Genomic DNA, 18,269 nt, shown 5'->3' with positions numbered 1-18,269 from the left:
ATGTGGAAATCCACAGTCACCTGACTTGTCCTTATGTTGTCTTTCCAATTTGGGATTTGACATTTCCGTAATATAATTGAAATATATATAACATTTTTGAGGTATATTTACAAACTGTTTTATCTTAGTCAATACTAACTCCTCATTCACCATAAGGAAAGTGCCTGAATTAGCCATGGTTACAGGTATATTAGGAGAAAGTCGAAGTACAAAACTGTTTTCTGTGAAAAAAGATTTGCGGTACAAAATTATAAAATTATGTGTGTTATTTTTCTAGATGAAGTAATTCTACTTTGGATAAGAAAAACATTCAAGTGCCAGTTTAAGAAAGTAGACCAACTTAACACATATATTTTGGAAAAGCACTTTTGATTCATGAAGTGTATCACATGTTAGGAAATTAGTTAAAGAAAATCCAGGTACAATGAAAAGATGGAAAGTGATTATTTCTAACACTACAAGTCTGGTAAAGATTTCTAACACAACAAATATGGTAAAGATTTCTAACACTACAAATCTGGTAAAGATTTCTAACACTACAAATATGGTAAAGATTTCTAACACTACAAATCTGGTAAAGATTTCTAACACTACAAATATGGTAAAGATTTCTAACACTACAAATATGGTAAAGATTTCTAACACTACAAATATGGTAAAGATTTCTAACACTACAAATATGGTAAAGATTTCTAACACTACAAATATGGTAAAGATTTCTAACACTACAAATATGGTAAAGATTTCTAACACCACAAATATGGTAAAGATTTCTAACACTACAAATATGGTAAAGATTTCTAACACTACAAATATGGTAAAGATTTCTAACACCACAAATATGGTAAAGATTTCTAACACCACAAATATGGTAAAGATTTCTAACACTACAAATATGGTAAAGATTTCTAACACTACAAATATGGTAAAGATTTCTAACACCACAAATATGGTAAAGATTTCTAACACCACAAATATGGTAAAGATTTCTAACACCACAAATATGGTAAAGATTTCTAACACCACAAATATGGTAAAGATTTCTAACACCACAAATATGGTAAAGATTTCTAACACCACAAATATGGTAAAGATTTCTAACACCACAAATATGGTAAAGATTTCTAACACCACAAATATGGTAAGGTTATTGTTAATGTTAGATACCTGATATCTTTTTTTCACAGAACAAGTTCCATCTTTAGCAGAGCCAGACAAGGTCAACACAGGAGGTGCCATCACACGACGTCGGGGTGCCATTAAACAACAGAAAGTTCATGAAGTCAAAGGACATCAGTTCATTGCAAAATTCTTCCGTCAACCTACCTACTGTTCATTTTGTAACGAGTTTCTGTGGTGAGTGGCAGACTTTCCAATGTAGTCTAGAGTTTCTCAGTTTTTATTTCCCGACATCACCTCCTGATTATATTGATAAAAAATGGGGTTATCTCCTTATTTAAGAGATCCAACAAGGTAGGCAAAACTTAACTTTAATGTATTTGTAAAGTAGGAACATTTACAGATAAAACTGACCACCTGACCACATGATTAGGGCAAACTAGGTGAATACACTGCCCAATTATCTACTCGGTAAAACCTCATTCTCGCTATCTGACATGCGTTGGAGCACATCTGGTATTTCCTAATTAAAAGACAATAACATATAAGGCCATGTAATGGTCAGCTTTCAAGAGCGAGCCCTAGGGAATAGTCAGTTAAAATTAAATAGTTTACTAAATTCGATATTTTTCTAGTTCATCAAGGACAAAGTCTCATGTGACGTATTGTGATTCTCGTTTGTCCAACATCATCCAGCATCATGACTCAAGTGTCAAACATTTCCTTGTGGGAGTGGATAAAGATGTAATTTATATAGAAAAATTACATTCTTAAGTATAATTTGTATAATTTATATTGGAAATAGATCATACTTGGTCAGAATAATTTGAATAGGATGATAGTTTATCCACATCTTGACCCTGGTTGGCCCTCAGGAGTTGATGGGTGGGACCAAAACAGATTAAATTTACTGAAACGTAAAAAAATCTTCATCTCAATGCCCAAATGGAATCCTGACAAAGTTTTGTAAAGAAAAGAAATGACCTTTACCTTAAATTTGTTAAAACCTTAAAATTACTTATTTTGATTAACAATAAGGTGCAGAAGCATGGTATTTGGTTGGTAGGTTCTCAGTATAAGCCCTACAAATTTTACGAAAAAAAAACCCACCTTGGCCCATATTCAAGGGTACAGGGGCCAAATTTGTTAAAACATCTAACATCCTTTCCTGACTTACCAAAGACCCAGAGGCATGGTATTTGGCTGATCGGTTCACAGTATGAATCCTGACAGTGTTTGAAAAAATAAATGGCCTTGACCTATATTCAGGATCACAGAGGTCAACTTTCTGAAATCTGAAAACAACTCCTTCTGCTTAACCAAACAGCCTTGAAGCATAGTATTTGGCTGGTAAATCTTTCCAATGAAACATAGTTTGCAAACAGAGATTACCTTGACACATATTCAAGGTCACATGGATCCAATTTGTGAAAAACCTCTAAAATACTTCTTTCCAGGTCAAAGCCCGACAAATTTGGAGAGAGCGAAAAAAAAAAACCCAAAAACTGACATTTATCGATAATCCAGGTCAGAAATGTTACTAATTAGAGCTGAGTGTTAGAAGCTACAGATTGGTTAAAAATGATTGGATATGATCTCCTTGAATGCCAGTGGTGTATATGTTAGTGTACTTGTGATGAACATTAATTGTATATTTGATGAACATTAAACATCATGAGTGGTGCAGGCCCATAAGGCCTCTTGTCTATTTTTTTTAACCTAATTTTCTTTTTTCTAAAGTCTCACTTGAACAATAGCTTTAAATTTCCTAATTTCAATTTAAAATTTTCTTTCTGAAACATCATATTTGGAATACAGGAATACATATCATTACCAACAGCCAAACAGATATTTCTAAATCTTAATAAATGTATCTATAACATTGTATAAATTCAATGAGTACTGAAAATTTGAAGAAATTTCATTTTATAGAAGACTCGCGTTATCTCTAAATCAGAACTTAAATAGTAATGTTTGTGATGTTATAGTATAGCATGTATATTATTGATATGAAGTACATATTACAAATATTTATTAAATCTATGTTAATTAATTAATGTCCTCTTGATCTTTCCTTTGTGACAAACTTCATGACGTGGGAGAAATGTCGTTTCTTCCCCACAAGAATTTTGAAAAGTTGCCAAGTATGGAGTGGAATTAATTGAAATGACAGAATTAAAATTTGTGGGACAGGTTTAAGATATCGTGTGTAACAGGTAGCATTTATTGGCTCACTTGGTTAATAAGGCCTTGTGACCTTGTGCCATAGTGGCTAGTCTCTTGTCCATCAGTCCATTGTTAACTTCTCCCTTTCATCCATTTCTTCTCGGAACAAGAGGGCTAGAATCGTGATATTTGACTGGTGGGTTCCTTGGATGAAGCTTGACAAAGCTTGCAAAAAGAAATGACCTTGATCCATATTCAAAGTTACAGGGATCAAATTTGATTGATATTCAAACAACTTCTTCAGATTAATAAAACAATCTAGAAATAGGAGATGCCCTTTGTTGGTTCCTTTGATGAAGTGGAGCTAAATTTGTATAAAGAAATGCCCTGGACTCATATTCAAGGTTTCGAGAGTCAAATTTGTTAAAAACTTTAACAGTTCTGACCAATTGATTAAAAGACCAGATTATTTAGTGGTGGGTTGCCTGACAAAGTCTAGGAAAGGAAATGACATTCACACATATTGATGTTTATACATTTGTAAGCATTGGATACCAGTTGAGAGATGCAGGCCCATTTGACCTCTATCTTGGTTGAGCTGTCATTCATGTGAACCTGATGGCAGAAATATCCAAATAAAGCCAGAAGCTGTGGTATTTACATTTTTTTGTCATCTTTGAAATGAACACCACATCAACTTGTCATCCAACAGGACAGTGTCTGGCCTTAGATTTCACATCGAGATTTTTCTCAAGGTCAGGTCAAGTTTATAATATTAATGGATATAGATCTCAAATATCTGACCTGAGGGGTCAAGATGGTCTTTTGATATCATGCCTGTCTGTCATCATCTGCCGCCAGCCATGCGTAAACTTTTACGTTAAAATGCTTCTCGTCCTTCATGCATTGATGGGTTTCAACCAAATTTGGTTTGCTGCATCATTTGGTGAGGACAATCATTTCTCTTATTGAGAAAGTTGATTTAATCCCTAGGGATCAGGGGATGGGGCCCCAAAAAGGATAGTTAGACATTATTTTGCTATAAAACCATACTCCTTAATGCTGTGGGTAGACTTCAACCAATTTGGTCTGAAACAGAATTTGGAGTGGGGAGACATTTCTTACATTCAGAAAGTTTGTTCAAAGCCTAAAGGTTCTGGGGGCAGGGCCCCAAAAGGGGACGGGCCCCAAAAGGGGACATTAGACAATATTTTCCTTTCAGATGCAATTTTTCCTTAATGATTTAATGGATTTCAACCAAATTTTAACTATAACATTAAAGATGTGCTATTAATTTTTCAATTAAAAAAATTGATTTGATTCCTAGGCTTAGGTGTGAGGCCCCAAAAAGGAAGTTAGGCAATGTTTTGCTTTAAAATGCTACTCGTCCTTAATGCTTGAATGGATTTCATTCAAATTGTGCCTGAAACGTTATTGGAGCAGGCAATTAATTCTTAATTTCAACAGGTGATTCAACAATTTTGCTTTTAAATGGTATATTCCTCAGTGCTTAAATGAATTTTAACCAATTTGCTTGAAAAATATCAGGGGAAAGGTTATCATTTATTATAGGATGGTTTGATTGTCAGAGAACTGTTCAGGGCCCTCTTCTTCACATTTAAAATCCAATATTTGTGAAAACTATAAAACAAAAAATATTTCATTCCTGCTAATTAAGTAAAAAGTTATATTATTTCACCTAAAAGCCTGCTTTTTCGAAACTGTTTTGTCATTAACTACTAAAAACTTTAGTATAAGGGAGACTGTGAGAACTGTGACTCATTGAGAACAGTCACGCCATCTGATCTACAGCAATATAACGCAATCAATACCGACTTCAATACTGAGAACTCATTTACATTCCAAAATAATAACTGTAAACGTTTCAGAATTAATTAACGAATATAGTAAATGAAAAAAGAACACTCCGAAAGCTCCATAGGAAGTATCGAAGATGTGGTGATTTGAAATCTCACAATACTGTTGACAGCTCCTGCTGACCAGTCGGAGCTGTCAGCTTAAACATGAAGCTAAGAAACAATGTAGCAACTCATACTGAAACTTGGGTTTTATAAAAACACGCAGTTGTGTTTCTTGTTGATGTTTTAGGAGTCATTGATAGAGAAGCTTTGATAAAAATCATTAAGTAAATTAGACATGGACTAAATGAGAAGTGTGTTGTTGGTACAATCCATCAGACTGTAATTTGATTGGTCATTGTCCAATGACATTTGTGATATTCCCAGCAGTGATTGATCTCATAAATAAAATTGATTTGTCTCTTCCTGATGGTTTTCATTAAAGGATATGTGTTCAATAACACAGCCGCTGAAGTGTCTGTCTAACCTCTGACAACGCTGTTCAACAGAAAGCAACTCCAATCAGAAATTACCATAAATATACTGCACCCTTGTGTATAATGTGCTAATATATTTAAGGAATATATAGCAGTTTTATTTTAATGCCAGATGGTTAATTTTGCTACCAAGTTGATATGCTTTGCTAGGTCACACCATGTGCTACTGATTAGACAACACTATTGTATATACAAGATGTCTAAATACAAACAATTAGCTGGTAATTAATATTTTACACTTAGTGAAATCCATCAAAACTTTGAGAACTGATGATAAAGAATGGTTGTCGATTATCTGGAAGTCAAGACTTGACCAGGTCAGGTGATCTGTTCCTTCAGATGTCACTGATCTATCTATCAAACTTAAAGAATATATACTTTAATGCAATGCCATTAACTGTACAACAGTAATACTGTAAAGATAATTGACACTTGTCTGATGATAAATGTCTACTGGAACAGCTGGTACTGTCTGTGACTTCCCTTGATACCATTATCATGTCAGTAAGGAAAGAAAAATCAAACACTTAACATACATACCTATATGAAATTTTTTTACAAGCACTCACAACATTGTATTAAAGTAATCTTTGTTAGGTAACAAATCCAGTGTAGTGTATTTGGAATCAACTTCCAACAATAGGCCTTGTTCCTATACATAATGCAAATCACTTTTTAAACAAATCCAAAGCCTAAAAATGTATGCAATATATATACAATTTTCATGTAATTCAAAGAAGAAAAGAGTTCTGTGCATTACAAAAGTAAAGGTCATCGGTTCAAATTCTAAACATCTTAGCTGATATTTCTTAATGATATTGTGATGTGCATAATGAGAGGGGAAGTCAAGGTCAAAGTTAAATTTTATATCTCTTATCTGTAAATACTGCAGATAATCACAATAGTGATAAATCAAGAATGATTGGAGCCCCAAAAAAGATGTCATGTGATCTGGGGTCAATATAGAAGGTCAGTTAAATATCTCGCTATTGATAAATACTTGTACAGACAGCAAACATTTTCTGTGGGAGACATTTTGTGAACTGTTTCTGAAATAGAGACAACATATGATACCAATTATCTTTTTCTATAAAGTAATTGTTAGTTAATATCCAAATTATAAATAAATATACCAGGTAATTTCAACAGTGTGACCAGTTTTTGACCAGGAACTTGGTTGGTAGTATTTTCCCTATGTTATGCGTTGATAGGTGGCATGATGGTCCCAGATTTGCACATTAATGTGTCGTCAAGGTGACATTGTTGATATCATCTAAAAAAAAGTTATAGGGAAGTAATTTTGAAAAGAATATTCACTTTTGCTAAGTCAATTTGTACTTAGTTTCCTTGCAGGTCATATTGTATTTTCAGCCATAAAACATTGTCGTGTTTGAAAATGGTTTGTTTACTTATGAAATTGATCACAGTGCCTTTGTGGCAGTGAAATAACTTTTTGTATTTTTTGTTGTTGATCTTATTGGATAATTGAAAAGGGAACAAATTCAAACAAGAAATTTGCATTTAGATATTTTATACAGATATTCACACTGCCCTGTGTTAGGCTTTTTCCATCCTGTTTTTCCGGTATCTGTTCTTGTGGTTTTTGGTGCCTTAGGGTATCATGTTTAAGCCTATACAATATTATGTCATCTACCTGACATATGTATTCAGTGGTATATCTCAGTCTCTTGCCAAGTTCTGTAACATTTTATTATCAGTTTGGCCTTGAATAAGACTTTGTTACAGATGTCAGCTTTCTACTCAGATAAAACAATCTTGAACAAATACATTGTTTTAGAAGTCTTTTATTGAGATGTAAACAAACAAGATTATTTCATTAGCAATAGAATGTTTGACATTTTTTTTTTGTATTTTTTGACAGGGGTTTAAACAAACAAGGCTATCAGTGCAAAAGTAAGTATGCCTTAAGTTTTTAGTTCATCTCACTGAAAATGTTATGATGACCCATTGCTATCATGTGTCGGCCAGTTTTTTCCTTTAAAACACTACTGCTTGCTTAATGCTTAAGGCCTGCGTGTAGTTCAACCAAATTTGATCTGAAGTATAATTTGGTTAGGGTAGAGAATACTGTGGTGGTGGGAGTGGTTAAATTCAGAAAAGTGGTTTGACACCAAGAGACTTAGGTGTGGGGCCCCAAAAGGGAAGTTAAACAATATTTTCTCTTCCCTAATGCCTGAATGGATTTTATTCAAATTTTTTTCTGAAACCTGATTTAGGTTGTAGGATCATTTCTGTGATTCATGCAGTAGAGTCGTCCCTAGGAACTTAGGTTTGGTGGATCAAACTAGGAAATTTGTCAATTTTTGGCTTCAAATTCTCTTTGTTAATGCTTGAATGGATTTCATTTAAATTTTGTTTGAAAATCATTAGTGGTGGGTAATTAATCTGGGGACTTAGGAACAGGGCTCCAAAATGGGAAGTTAAACCATGTTTTGTTTTAAAATGATACTCCTTCTGAATTCCTGGGTAGATTTCACTTAATTTTGGTTTGAAACATGACTAGAGAGGTACCCACTTGTTTAATTTATGAGAGTTCTGCTGAACAACCTAGTGCTTATTGTACATGTACTATCCAATATCGAAGTTATCCAACTGCCACATGTTTTAAATGTACCTATCAAGACATTATGTTGGATTATCTCCCCTGAATGTTGGCCCACCTTCTGGTTATACTGTACATGGTCCATGGTTAATCCTTTCAAAATTGTTATTGTTGTCACTATTTATGTAGAAGTATTAGATGAATCTTTCTCAAACTTCTTAGGTAGATTTCCCTTGGTCCCTATTTGTGCATTTCAATTTTAGAAAAAATCAATAGAGATTTTGTATAGTTACATAAAAATGCTAAAGAAGATTAGCACTTTTTTTTCCAAATATACTGGAGGGATATTTTAAATCTTTGTAAGTGTATCATGTTAAGTTCCTTTAGATCCAAACTGTGCATATATCAAATGTGAGGGCTTTTAAGAAATATTGAAGTATTGGAACACAAAAAAATTTAAAAGATGATTATTGAAAGGTTGAAATTAAGTTTTTGGAAAGAAAGGTATAAAAGTGACACAGATTTTTTCCATCAATATTGAATCAGATAAATAACAATTCATCATGAGGAAGTAAGATAGTAAATAACATGTTTCCTTTTTCAGTGTGTAATTGTGCAGTCCACAAAAAGTGTCATGACAAAATCCTTGGGCAGTGTCCAGGAAGCGCTAAAGACAGTAGGGAAACAAAGGTCAGTACAATGTGTTCTCAAGGTAATAATTCCAAGGTCATTTCAGGTATCATAGCTGTTATTTTTTTCTCTGTTATTTTGAGGTCAGTATTTTAAGAAATATAAAATGTTCACCCTCAATGAACTCAAAAATCTACAGTTTGTACTTAGCTCATCTATCTATTAGTTATTCACTGTGTCTGGGGAATATCTTATTCACTGTGTACCACAGGTCATAGTAACAATGTTAAAGTGCACGATTAGAGTGTAAAGGTTGCTGTGTAAGGCCATCATGCCAAAGTCATAGAATCAAGGTTAGACTGTCAAGGTCACAGTGGTCAAGATTATAGTGCCAAGGCCATATTGGCAAGGTCATAGTGTCAAGGTTATAGTGCCAAGGCCATGGTGGCAAGGTTAAAGTGCAAGATTAAAGTGTAAAGGTTACAGTGTAAGGCCATCATGCCAAGGTCATAGAATCAAGGTTATACTGTCAAGGTCATAGTGTCAAGGTTATAGTGCCAAGGCCATATTGGCAAGGTTAAAGTGTCAAGGTTAGACTGCCAAGGTCATAGTGTCAAGTTTAGAATGTTGAGGTCATAGTGTCAAGGTTATAGTGCCAAGGCCATAGTGTGAAGGTTAGAGTGTCAAGATCATAATGCCAAGATCATAATGCCAAGGTGAGAGTGTCACGATCACAGCACCAAGACCATAGTGATAAGGTTATAGAGCCAACGCCATAGTGGCAAGGTTAGAGTGTCTAGATCAAAGTGTCCAGGTTAGAGTGTTGAGGTCATGCTGTCAGGGTTATAGTGTCAAGGTCAGTGTGTCAAGGTTAGAGTAATAAGATCATGGTGACAAGCTTAGTGTGTCTAGATCATACTGTCATTGTTAGATTGTCAAGGTCATAGTGTCAAGTTTAGAATGTTCAGATCATGGTGACAAGGTTAGAGTGTTGAGGTCATACTGTTAAGGTTATAGTGTCAAGGTTAAATGTTAAGATCATGGTGACAATGTTTTAGTTTCAAGGTTATAGTGTCAAAGTTAGAATGTTAAGATCATGGTGGCAAGGTTAGAATGTGAAGATCATGGTGGCAAGGTTAGAATGTTAAGATCATGGTGGCAAGGTTAGAATGTTAAGATCATGGTGGCAAGGTTAGAATGTTAAGATCATGGTGGCAAGGTTAGAATCTTAAGATCGTGGTGACAAGGTTAGAATGTTAAGATCATGGTGTCAAGGTTAAATGTTAAGATCATGGTGACAAGGTTAGAATGTTAAGATCATGGTGTCAAGTTTAGAATGTTAAGATCATGGTGGCAAGGTTAGAATGTTAAGATCATGGTGACAAGGTTAGGATGTTAAGATCATGGTGGCAAGGTTAAATGTTAAGATCATGGTGACAAGGTTAGAATGTTAAGATCATGGTGTCAAGGTTAAATGTTAAGATCATGGTGGCAAGGTTAGAATGTTATAATCATGGTGGCAAGGTTAGAATGTTAAGATCATGGTGTCAAGGTTAAATGTTAAGATCATGGTGGCAAGGTTAGAATGTTATAATCATGGTGGCAAGGTTAGAATGTTAAGATCATGGTGGCAAGTTTAGAGTGTAAGTTATTGGTGACAGGGTTTTAGTTTCAAGGTTATAATGTCAAGGTAATGGTGACAAGGTTTTAGTATTAGTATTGTCAAAAGTACATAAACATTTCTTTACTAGATACATTTCCAAATGTCAGTTTGATTAGATTACCCCTCATTGTGTTTATGTCAGAAAATCAGTTGAATATGATGCCATTGGATAAAAGAGAAAAATTGTCACTGGGTAGCATGCAAGATTTACCTATCTTATGTACAGGAAAAAGTCCTCTCTACCTCAGAATGCAAGACATTACTCAGTTGTGGAATTTATTTCTGTTTAATTTTACAGATGATGTCAGAGAGATTCAATATAAATGTCCCACACAAATTTAAGGTCAATAACTACATGTCCCCCACCTTCTGTGATCACTGTGGTACTCTGCTTTATGGACTTTTCCGGCAAGGTTTAAAGTGTCAAGGTGAGTAAGTCATAGGTCAAGGTCATAGCTTCACAATGAAAGAAAAGGAATGAACATGTTTGAATAAAATCGTTAATTCAGTTTTTCCTTGCAACCAAGAAAAAATGTATCCTGTACAAGTTCATTATTTGCTTGGATAAAAAATCTGCATATCTTGTTCAGATTCAGAATTAGAGATAACTGTTTCAACTTTTGTAACTTTAATTCTATTTTATTAGTTTGTGGAGTAAACTGTCACAAGAAGTGTGAGAAGTTCATGCCAAATTTATGTGGCGTCAATCAGAAACTACTTGCAGAAGCTTTGGGGGAAGTTCGCAAAACACCAGGAGCTGTTAAGTTACCAAATAGCAACTCAACTACAAATGTAAGTTTTGAATGGTATTCACACATCATGTGCCTGTTACCATGGATGATTCAGAATGTTTTCACATGTTGAAATGACTTAAAATCATTGTAACACTTTAGACAGTATTTACAGTGCATTACGTTGCATCAATAATAGTTACTGATTCACCATGGTAACAGCATATGAAATTAATGAGATAAGACAAAGAGACTGTTGTATATGAATAACCAAGTACGTTTACCTATTGAAATATCTTCTCTCTTCAGCAGCTTTCACTGACTCCTTTATATATACTAAATCAATGTTTCTTCTTCAACAAGTCGGGAAAAATATCTAAGAGATCATTTTCATCAGAGATCAAAAAAAAAAAAACTATTAAGGATCATTTGGTTCCTGTGCTAAGTGTTATTGTATGGATAAGACTGGTGTAATTCCAGTTGTCTGATTTATTCATGAACATGTTATCTAACTTTGATTCTGACATGGAGGCTTAGGGTTGTACTGTTACCTGGCTGTGACATGGAGACTTAAGGTTGTACTGTTACCTGGCTGTGACATGGAGACTTAAGGTTGTACTGTTACCTGGCTGTGACATGGAGACTTAAGGTTGTACTGTTACCTGACTGTGACATGGAGACTTAAGGTTGTACTGTTACCTGACTGTGACATGGAGACTTAGGGTTGTACTGTTACCTGACTGTGACATGGAGACTTAAGGTTGTACTGTTACCTGGCTGTGACATGGAGACTTAAGGTTGTACTGTTACCTGACTGTGACATGGAGACTTAAGGTTTTACTGTTACCTGACTGTGACATGGAGACTTAGGGTTGTACTGTTACCTGACTGTGACATGGAGACTTAAGGTTGTACTATTACCTGACTGTGACATGGAGACTTAAGGTTGTACTGTTACCTGACTGTGACATGGAGACTTGGGGTTGTACTGTTACCTGACTGTGACATGGAGACTTAAGGTTGTACTGTTACCTGGCTGTGACATGGAGACTTAAGGTTGTACTGTTACCTGACTGTGACATGGAGACTTAAGGTTGTACTGTTACCTGACTGTGACATGGAGACTTAGGGTTGTACTGTTACCTGACTGTGACATGGAGACTTAAGGTTGTACTGTTACCTGACTGTGACATGGAGACTTAAGGTTGTACTGTTACCTGACTGTGACATGGAGACTTGGGGTTGTACTGTTACCTGACTGTGACATGGAGACTTAAGGTTGTACTGTTACCTGACTGTGACATGGAGAATTAAGGTTGTACTGTTACCTGGCTGTGACATGGAGACTTAAAGTTGTACTGTTACCTGACTGTGACATGGAGACTTAAAGTTGTACTGTTACCTGACTGTGACATGGAGAATTAAGGTTGTACTGTTACCTGGCTGTGACATGGAGACTTAAGGTTGTACTGTTACCTGGCTGTGACATGGAGACTTAAGGTTGTACTGTTACCTGGCTGTGACATGGAGACTTAAGGTTGTACTGTTACCTGACTATGACATGGAGACTTAAGGTTGTACTGTTACCTGACTATGACATGGAGACTTAAGGTTGTACTGTTACCTGGCTGTGACATGGAGACTTAAGGTTGTACTGTTACCTGACTGTGACATGGAGACTTAAGGTTGTACTGTTATCTGGCTGTGACATGGAGACTTAACGTTGTACTGTTACCTGACTGTGACATGGAGACTTAAGGTTGTACTGTTACCTGACTGTGGTTTACAGTATTTTGATATCAATGAACGACCATTTGTGAGATGTTTGTTATGAATTGATTGAGGATAGTAGTGAGGTATTTGTAGAGGGTATATCTGTGTAGTATTGATATGATGAAATGTCAGTGGATTATTTTTTTAGAAGGGTTATCTTTCAAGTGTTGTTATGAAGGGTTGTCTGTGATGTTATGAAGGGTTGTCTGTGATGTTATGAAGGGTTATCTGTGATGTTATGAAGGGTTGTCTGTGATGTTTTGGAGAGTTGTTTGTGAAGTTATGAAGGGTTATCTGTGATGTTATGAAGGGTTGCCTGTGATGTTATGAAGGGTTATCTGTGATGTTATGAAGGGTTGCCTGTGATGTTATGAAGGGTTATCTGTGATGTTATGAAGGGTTGTCTGTGTTGTTATGAAAGGTTATCTGTGATGTTATGAAGGGTTGCCTGTGATGTTATGAAAGGTTGTTTGTGAAGTTATGAAGGGTTATCTGTGTTGTTATGAAGGGTTATCTGTGATGTTATGAAGGGTTGTCTGTGATGTTTTGGAGAGTTGTTTGTGATGTTATGAAGGGTTATCGGTGATGTTATGAAGGGTTGCCTGTGATGTTATGAAGGGTTATCTGTGATGTTATGAAGGGTTGTCTGTGATGTTATGAAAGGTTATCTGTGATGTTATGAAGGGTTGCCTGTGATGTTATGAAGGGTTGTTTGTGAAGTTATGAAGGGTTATCTGTGTTGTTATGAAGGGTTATCTGTGATGTTATGAAGGGTTGCCTGTGATGTTATGAAGGGTTGTTTGTGAAGTTATGAAGGGTTATCTGTGATGCTATGAAGGGTTGCCTGTAATGTTATGAAGGGTTATCTGTGATGTTTTAAAGGGTTATCTGTGATGTTTAAAGGGTTATCCATGAAGTATGTTTAAGATGCTGTGTGTCATATAGCCATCACCGAGATCTGAGTTTGTTAGGCTATTTATAGCTTGGACTGAATTTTACACCAAAAATGCCCCAACAGCATACATACACCTCTGTGGAAAGGATGTAAAATTGGTTTTGAAATTAGTTCATGAAGTAGTTGACGCTGGTATTTTATAAAATTATGATAAGATGCCAAGTTTTAAACGATAACTTGAAACTATTTCATACAGATATTACTACACTTCTTTTCTGTTGGGAAGAAAAATCATATTCGATTATCCGTCTTCGTCCATGCTTTTGAAGTTTCCTAAATATGCTAGTTATTAATAAAATGGTCATTTGATAAGAATCTGAATATTAATAAAGTCTTAATTCAAATACATAACTAGGAATATGTTAAAACATTTTCATTTATTCTGTAAAATTCTGTATGTGTTGCATAGATGATCATTTTTGATAGAAAATTATACATATGATAACAATAAATTAATTGAAAAGTTTGTGAAAACACCAATACAAAACAATACTGACTAACATAGAGCTAGCTTTTTATGATTAATTCTGATGGTAAGCTTAAACTCTGTTTATAAGCATGGACGAGAAAACAATCAAGATTGTGACAGATATATTGCTTAAAGAAATAAACTGCGGTTGGCAAGCTACATAAATGTGAACAAAGCAGTCATTAGATCACGTCATTGAATTGTACTGATAAATATAAGTAATTATTTCAATATTGGCAACAGTTCTGATCTCATGTTCATGTCTTATCAATGCTTCTAGTCCTTATCATGAATTTACAGCATACCATGAAGAGCATGTTTTAACACTTGAACAGCTAATAGGTCTATATGATTTTTTCTGATATCATGTTTTATCTGTCTTGTAAATTGAATATAGTCTATACATTCTTGTGATAATGTTGTAAGCGTACAATCACGAGCAAAGACTCATCAACTTGTTTTCCATTGAAATGAAACGTACTGTGCAGTTTTTGTTAGTTGTATCTGGAAAATGAAGGTGTGACTAGTGACTGGATTTTGATGCAATCATTAATACATAATTATTAATTAGAAGGAATCATGAAAAACAGCTCCTATCTACTGGAGTTTGAATTCTGATGAGGCTATTTATAGTGACTCGTTCTGTAGCTAGACATTCCACCACGAGACTAATGAGAAATTCCCTCTAAGCCTAGCAAGGTGACCATGTCTGCCCTCAGCTTCTACAACTTCTAGAATCAGTAGGACTCATCAGTTTAAAACATACACTTTGTATTTGAGACATAGTAATGTGCAGTGCTAAAATAAGCTATGAATTGATGAAATGCTTTTGGTCGCTATTGTGTAAAATAGTTCAAATTAAAAAAAAAAAAAAAAACCCAGTAAAATGGATAAACAAGTAATTAAATGATTACTAGCCAGTTATAATAACTTACCATCAATGTTGAAATCTCAACCTATCTCCATGAACACAAGAAAATATTTAGACCTTCTATGGCCTGTGATGGTGCACTATACTGTAAAAGATGCAGATTTCAGAGTCACGCTTGACTGGACATTATCAGTTATTACCTCTCCAATCTCACAGATCCATCATAATTATCATATACGATCTTATCATGACTGTATGTCTTGAACCTTCGTATCATATATATATATATATAATCAGCGTGACCAGTCACTCAAGATTATATGGCATTCTGTTTTGATATATTACTTCCTTATTTCTTTATTTCAATACACATCGTCTGAGTGGCTTCAACACTTTGATTTATGAAGGGCTATCTCTGATGTTATCAAGGCTTATCTTTGAAGTATTCTTTGTCAAGTGTTATTTCTGATGTTATGAAGGGCTGTCTGTGAAGTATTGTTATGAAGGGTTGTCCTTGAAATATTGTTATGAAGGGTTGTCTGTGAAATATTGTTATGAAGGGTTGTTTGTGAAGTATTGTTATGAAGGGTTGTTTGTGAAGTATTGTTATGAAGGGTTATCTGTGAAATATTGTTATGAAGGGTTATCTGTGAAATATTGTTATGAAGGGTTGTCTGTGAAATATTGTTATGAAGGGTTGTCTGTGAAGTATTGTTATGAAGGGTTGTCTGTGAAGTATTGTTATGAAGGGTTGTTTGTGAAGTATTGTTATGAAGGGTTGTTTATGAAATATTGTTATGAAGGGTTATCTGTGAAGTATTGCTATGAAGGGTTGTCTGTGAAGTATTGTTATGAAGGGTTGTCTGCGAAGTATTGTTATGAAGGGTTGTTTGTGAAGTATGTTATGAAGGGTTGTCTGTGAAGTATTGTTATGAAGGGTTGTTTGTGAAGTATGTTAAGAAGGGTTATCTGTGAAGCATTGTTCTGAAAATTGAATAATTTTTTGCAGTATTTGGTAAAATTAATTTTTCGAATCTAAAAGATTCATAGAAAAGTGAAATGTTGATGAGAAATGAAAACTCAAAATTATTGGATAATAAATTTTTTTCAGGAGGATTATTAACATGTAACATAGCTGACCACCAAGTCCTGTGTGACATTGAAGTGTTAATATTGATGATGTAGTGGTCTTAATTTACAACAAAATTCTCCTATTTTTGTTCTCAGTTGACATGATGTACTTTGTGTAATTAAATATGATTGAAGACTATAACAGATTTTTATCAAATGTCCATTAAAGTAATGATATTGATACTCTTTGAACATCAATCTCTACTGAATTTTTAATCTGCATATAAGATTGAAACAATTGTTTAGTAATGGTGTTGATTTTGTGTAAATGTACTGTATTTAGGTACCCAAATCAGCCAAAGGAACAAACAGAGACAAACATAAGGTATAGAAAAGATTGGAAACTTCAGGGTTTTCTCTGTAGTGCACTTACTTAACTCTTTACCAAAGCTTGTGTCTTTCTCTCTCCACCTTACCCTATCTGTGATTAAATAGTGATAGCTGAATTGTACAAAATAAGCACATTTTTGTTTAATCGACGTGGTGGGCACAGTCAACAGAACTATATGTGATTGTATCTTCTTTGTGTTTCAATATAATTGTAATTATATGGGTGTGTTTATCATAATATATGGGTGTGTTTATCATAATATATGGGTGTGTTTATCATAATATATGGGTGTGTTTATCATAATATATGGGTGTGTTTATCATAATATTTGGTGCACTTTATTTCTTATTAGATTTAATTTTTATTTTAACATTTTGTCTTCAAAATTCTTACTTAAAAAGTATTGAAGGTTGCAGTGGAGTTGACAAATTAAATCTCCTAAATCTGATGCACTAATGCAGAGCAAATTAGTTTACTAACTAATTCATTATTTAAGTTAGACGTCAAATGTCTTCTATTTTTGAGGCTGTTAATTTTCATAGTCAATACAACATACATTTGTAAAAGATAAACACAGCATTGCTTCTATGCAAGGTTTGGCTTTCAGTAACACATGTATTTGTCTTCTGATTTACCAGCTAATGTAAAGTCTCCATTTTGTTTTTTCTCCCTATTGATAAATCTTAAAATTGTTCAGAAAGTGTTTTATTTAGATAGAAACATGCAGACCTGCCAATTCTATGAATTTTAAAGTGCATTATCTGTTGGAGTGCCCATACTGAGCAGATCAATAAAGCTTACGTGTAAGGTGCAGTCTTCTCACAGTAAACTACCCCTGAACTAACTTAGGGGGTATAATAGAATCATCTATTCTCTGTGTCCGTTCATTTGACCGTTCATCCTCATAAAAGAAATTGTCTGGCTCTGCATTCATGTAAAGCAACAACACCATATTGAATAGTGCTCTCTGCAGTGATTTTGCATTTCAACCTTATCTTGGATATTAACAGTTATAGTTTGTTGTCACTATTTCTGGAGAAGTACTGTTTAAAATTCATATGTAGGGACCACTTGGTCCCTAGTTGTATATTATCTCACTTTTGGACTGATCTAGAAAAAGACACAGTCAACAGTTGACTATCTCGGATTTTGATATAGGTTTTGAGAGCTACTGTTTGGATATTTTTCTTTTTTTCTTTTTTTTCTTTTTAAATTTCATATGTACAGACTCCTTTTTCCCTAGATGTGCATCATTCCATTTTCTCATGAGTGTTGTTGATAGCTGATTTCAATCAATAGACGATAATTCAGTTTATTATAGGGAATTCACTATTGTTTTATATTATGTTCGACCTTAATGATGATATTTAACTGTGATTTTTAAATGATTAAATGCTTTAAAAATGTACACTTTGGTAAAACAAAATTAGAAGGTAGGGATAATTATTTACAAGAATGGAAGGAAGGCTTATTGAATGGAATATTTTTGAATCAGTTTGAGTTTTATGTTC

The 18,269-nt window shown here is 34.3% G+C and overlaps 1 protein-coding gene across 2 annotated transcripts in view; it reads left to right on the top strand.

The window, feature by feature from the left end:
• The window catches only part of LOC132552587 (protein kinase C delta type-like), a 66,753-nt gene that overhangs the window by 32,526 nt on the left and 15,958 nt on the right, over positions 1-18,269 (top strand). The window contains exons 6-11 of one of the 2 annotated variants that reach the window (XM_060216772.1): positions 1,188-1,356; positions 7,524-7,555; positions 8,809-8,894; positions 10,796-10,925; positions 11,144-11,289; positions 16,711-16,752. In XM_060216772.1, coding sequence (XP_060072755.1) covers positions 1,188-1,356; positions 7,524-7,555; positions 8,809-8,894; positions 10,796-10,925; positions 11,144-11,289; positions 16,711-16,752 — 605 coding nt within the window. The remainder of the gene's footprint in view (positions 1-1,187; positions 1,357-7,523; positions 7,556-8,808; positions 8,895-10,795; positions 10,926-11,143; positions 11,290-16,710; positions 16,753-18,269) is intronic. The other variant, XM_060216773.1, reaches the window with a different exon arrangement.

Source organism: Ylistrum balloti, unplaced genomic scaffold, assembly GCF_031769215.1.
Source record: "Ylistrum balloti isolate Yb309-2 unplaced genomic scaffold, AGI_CSIRO_Ybal_v1 Utg370260, whole genome shotgun sequence".
Lineage (NCBI taxonomy): Eukaryota > Metazoa > Mollusca > Bivalvia > Pectinida > Pectinidae > Ylistrum > Ylistrum balloti.
Note: the sequence above shows the minus strand (reverse complement) of the source record. Positions and strands in the feature narration are given on the sequence as shown.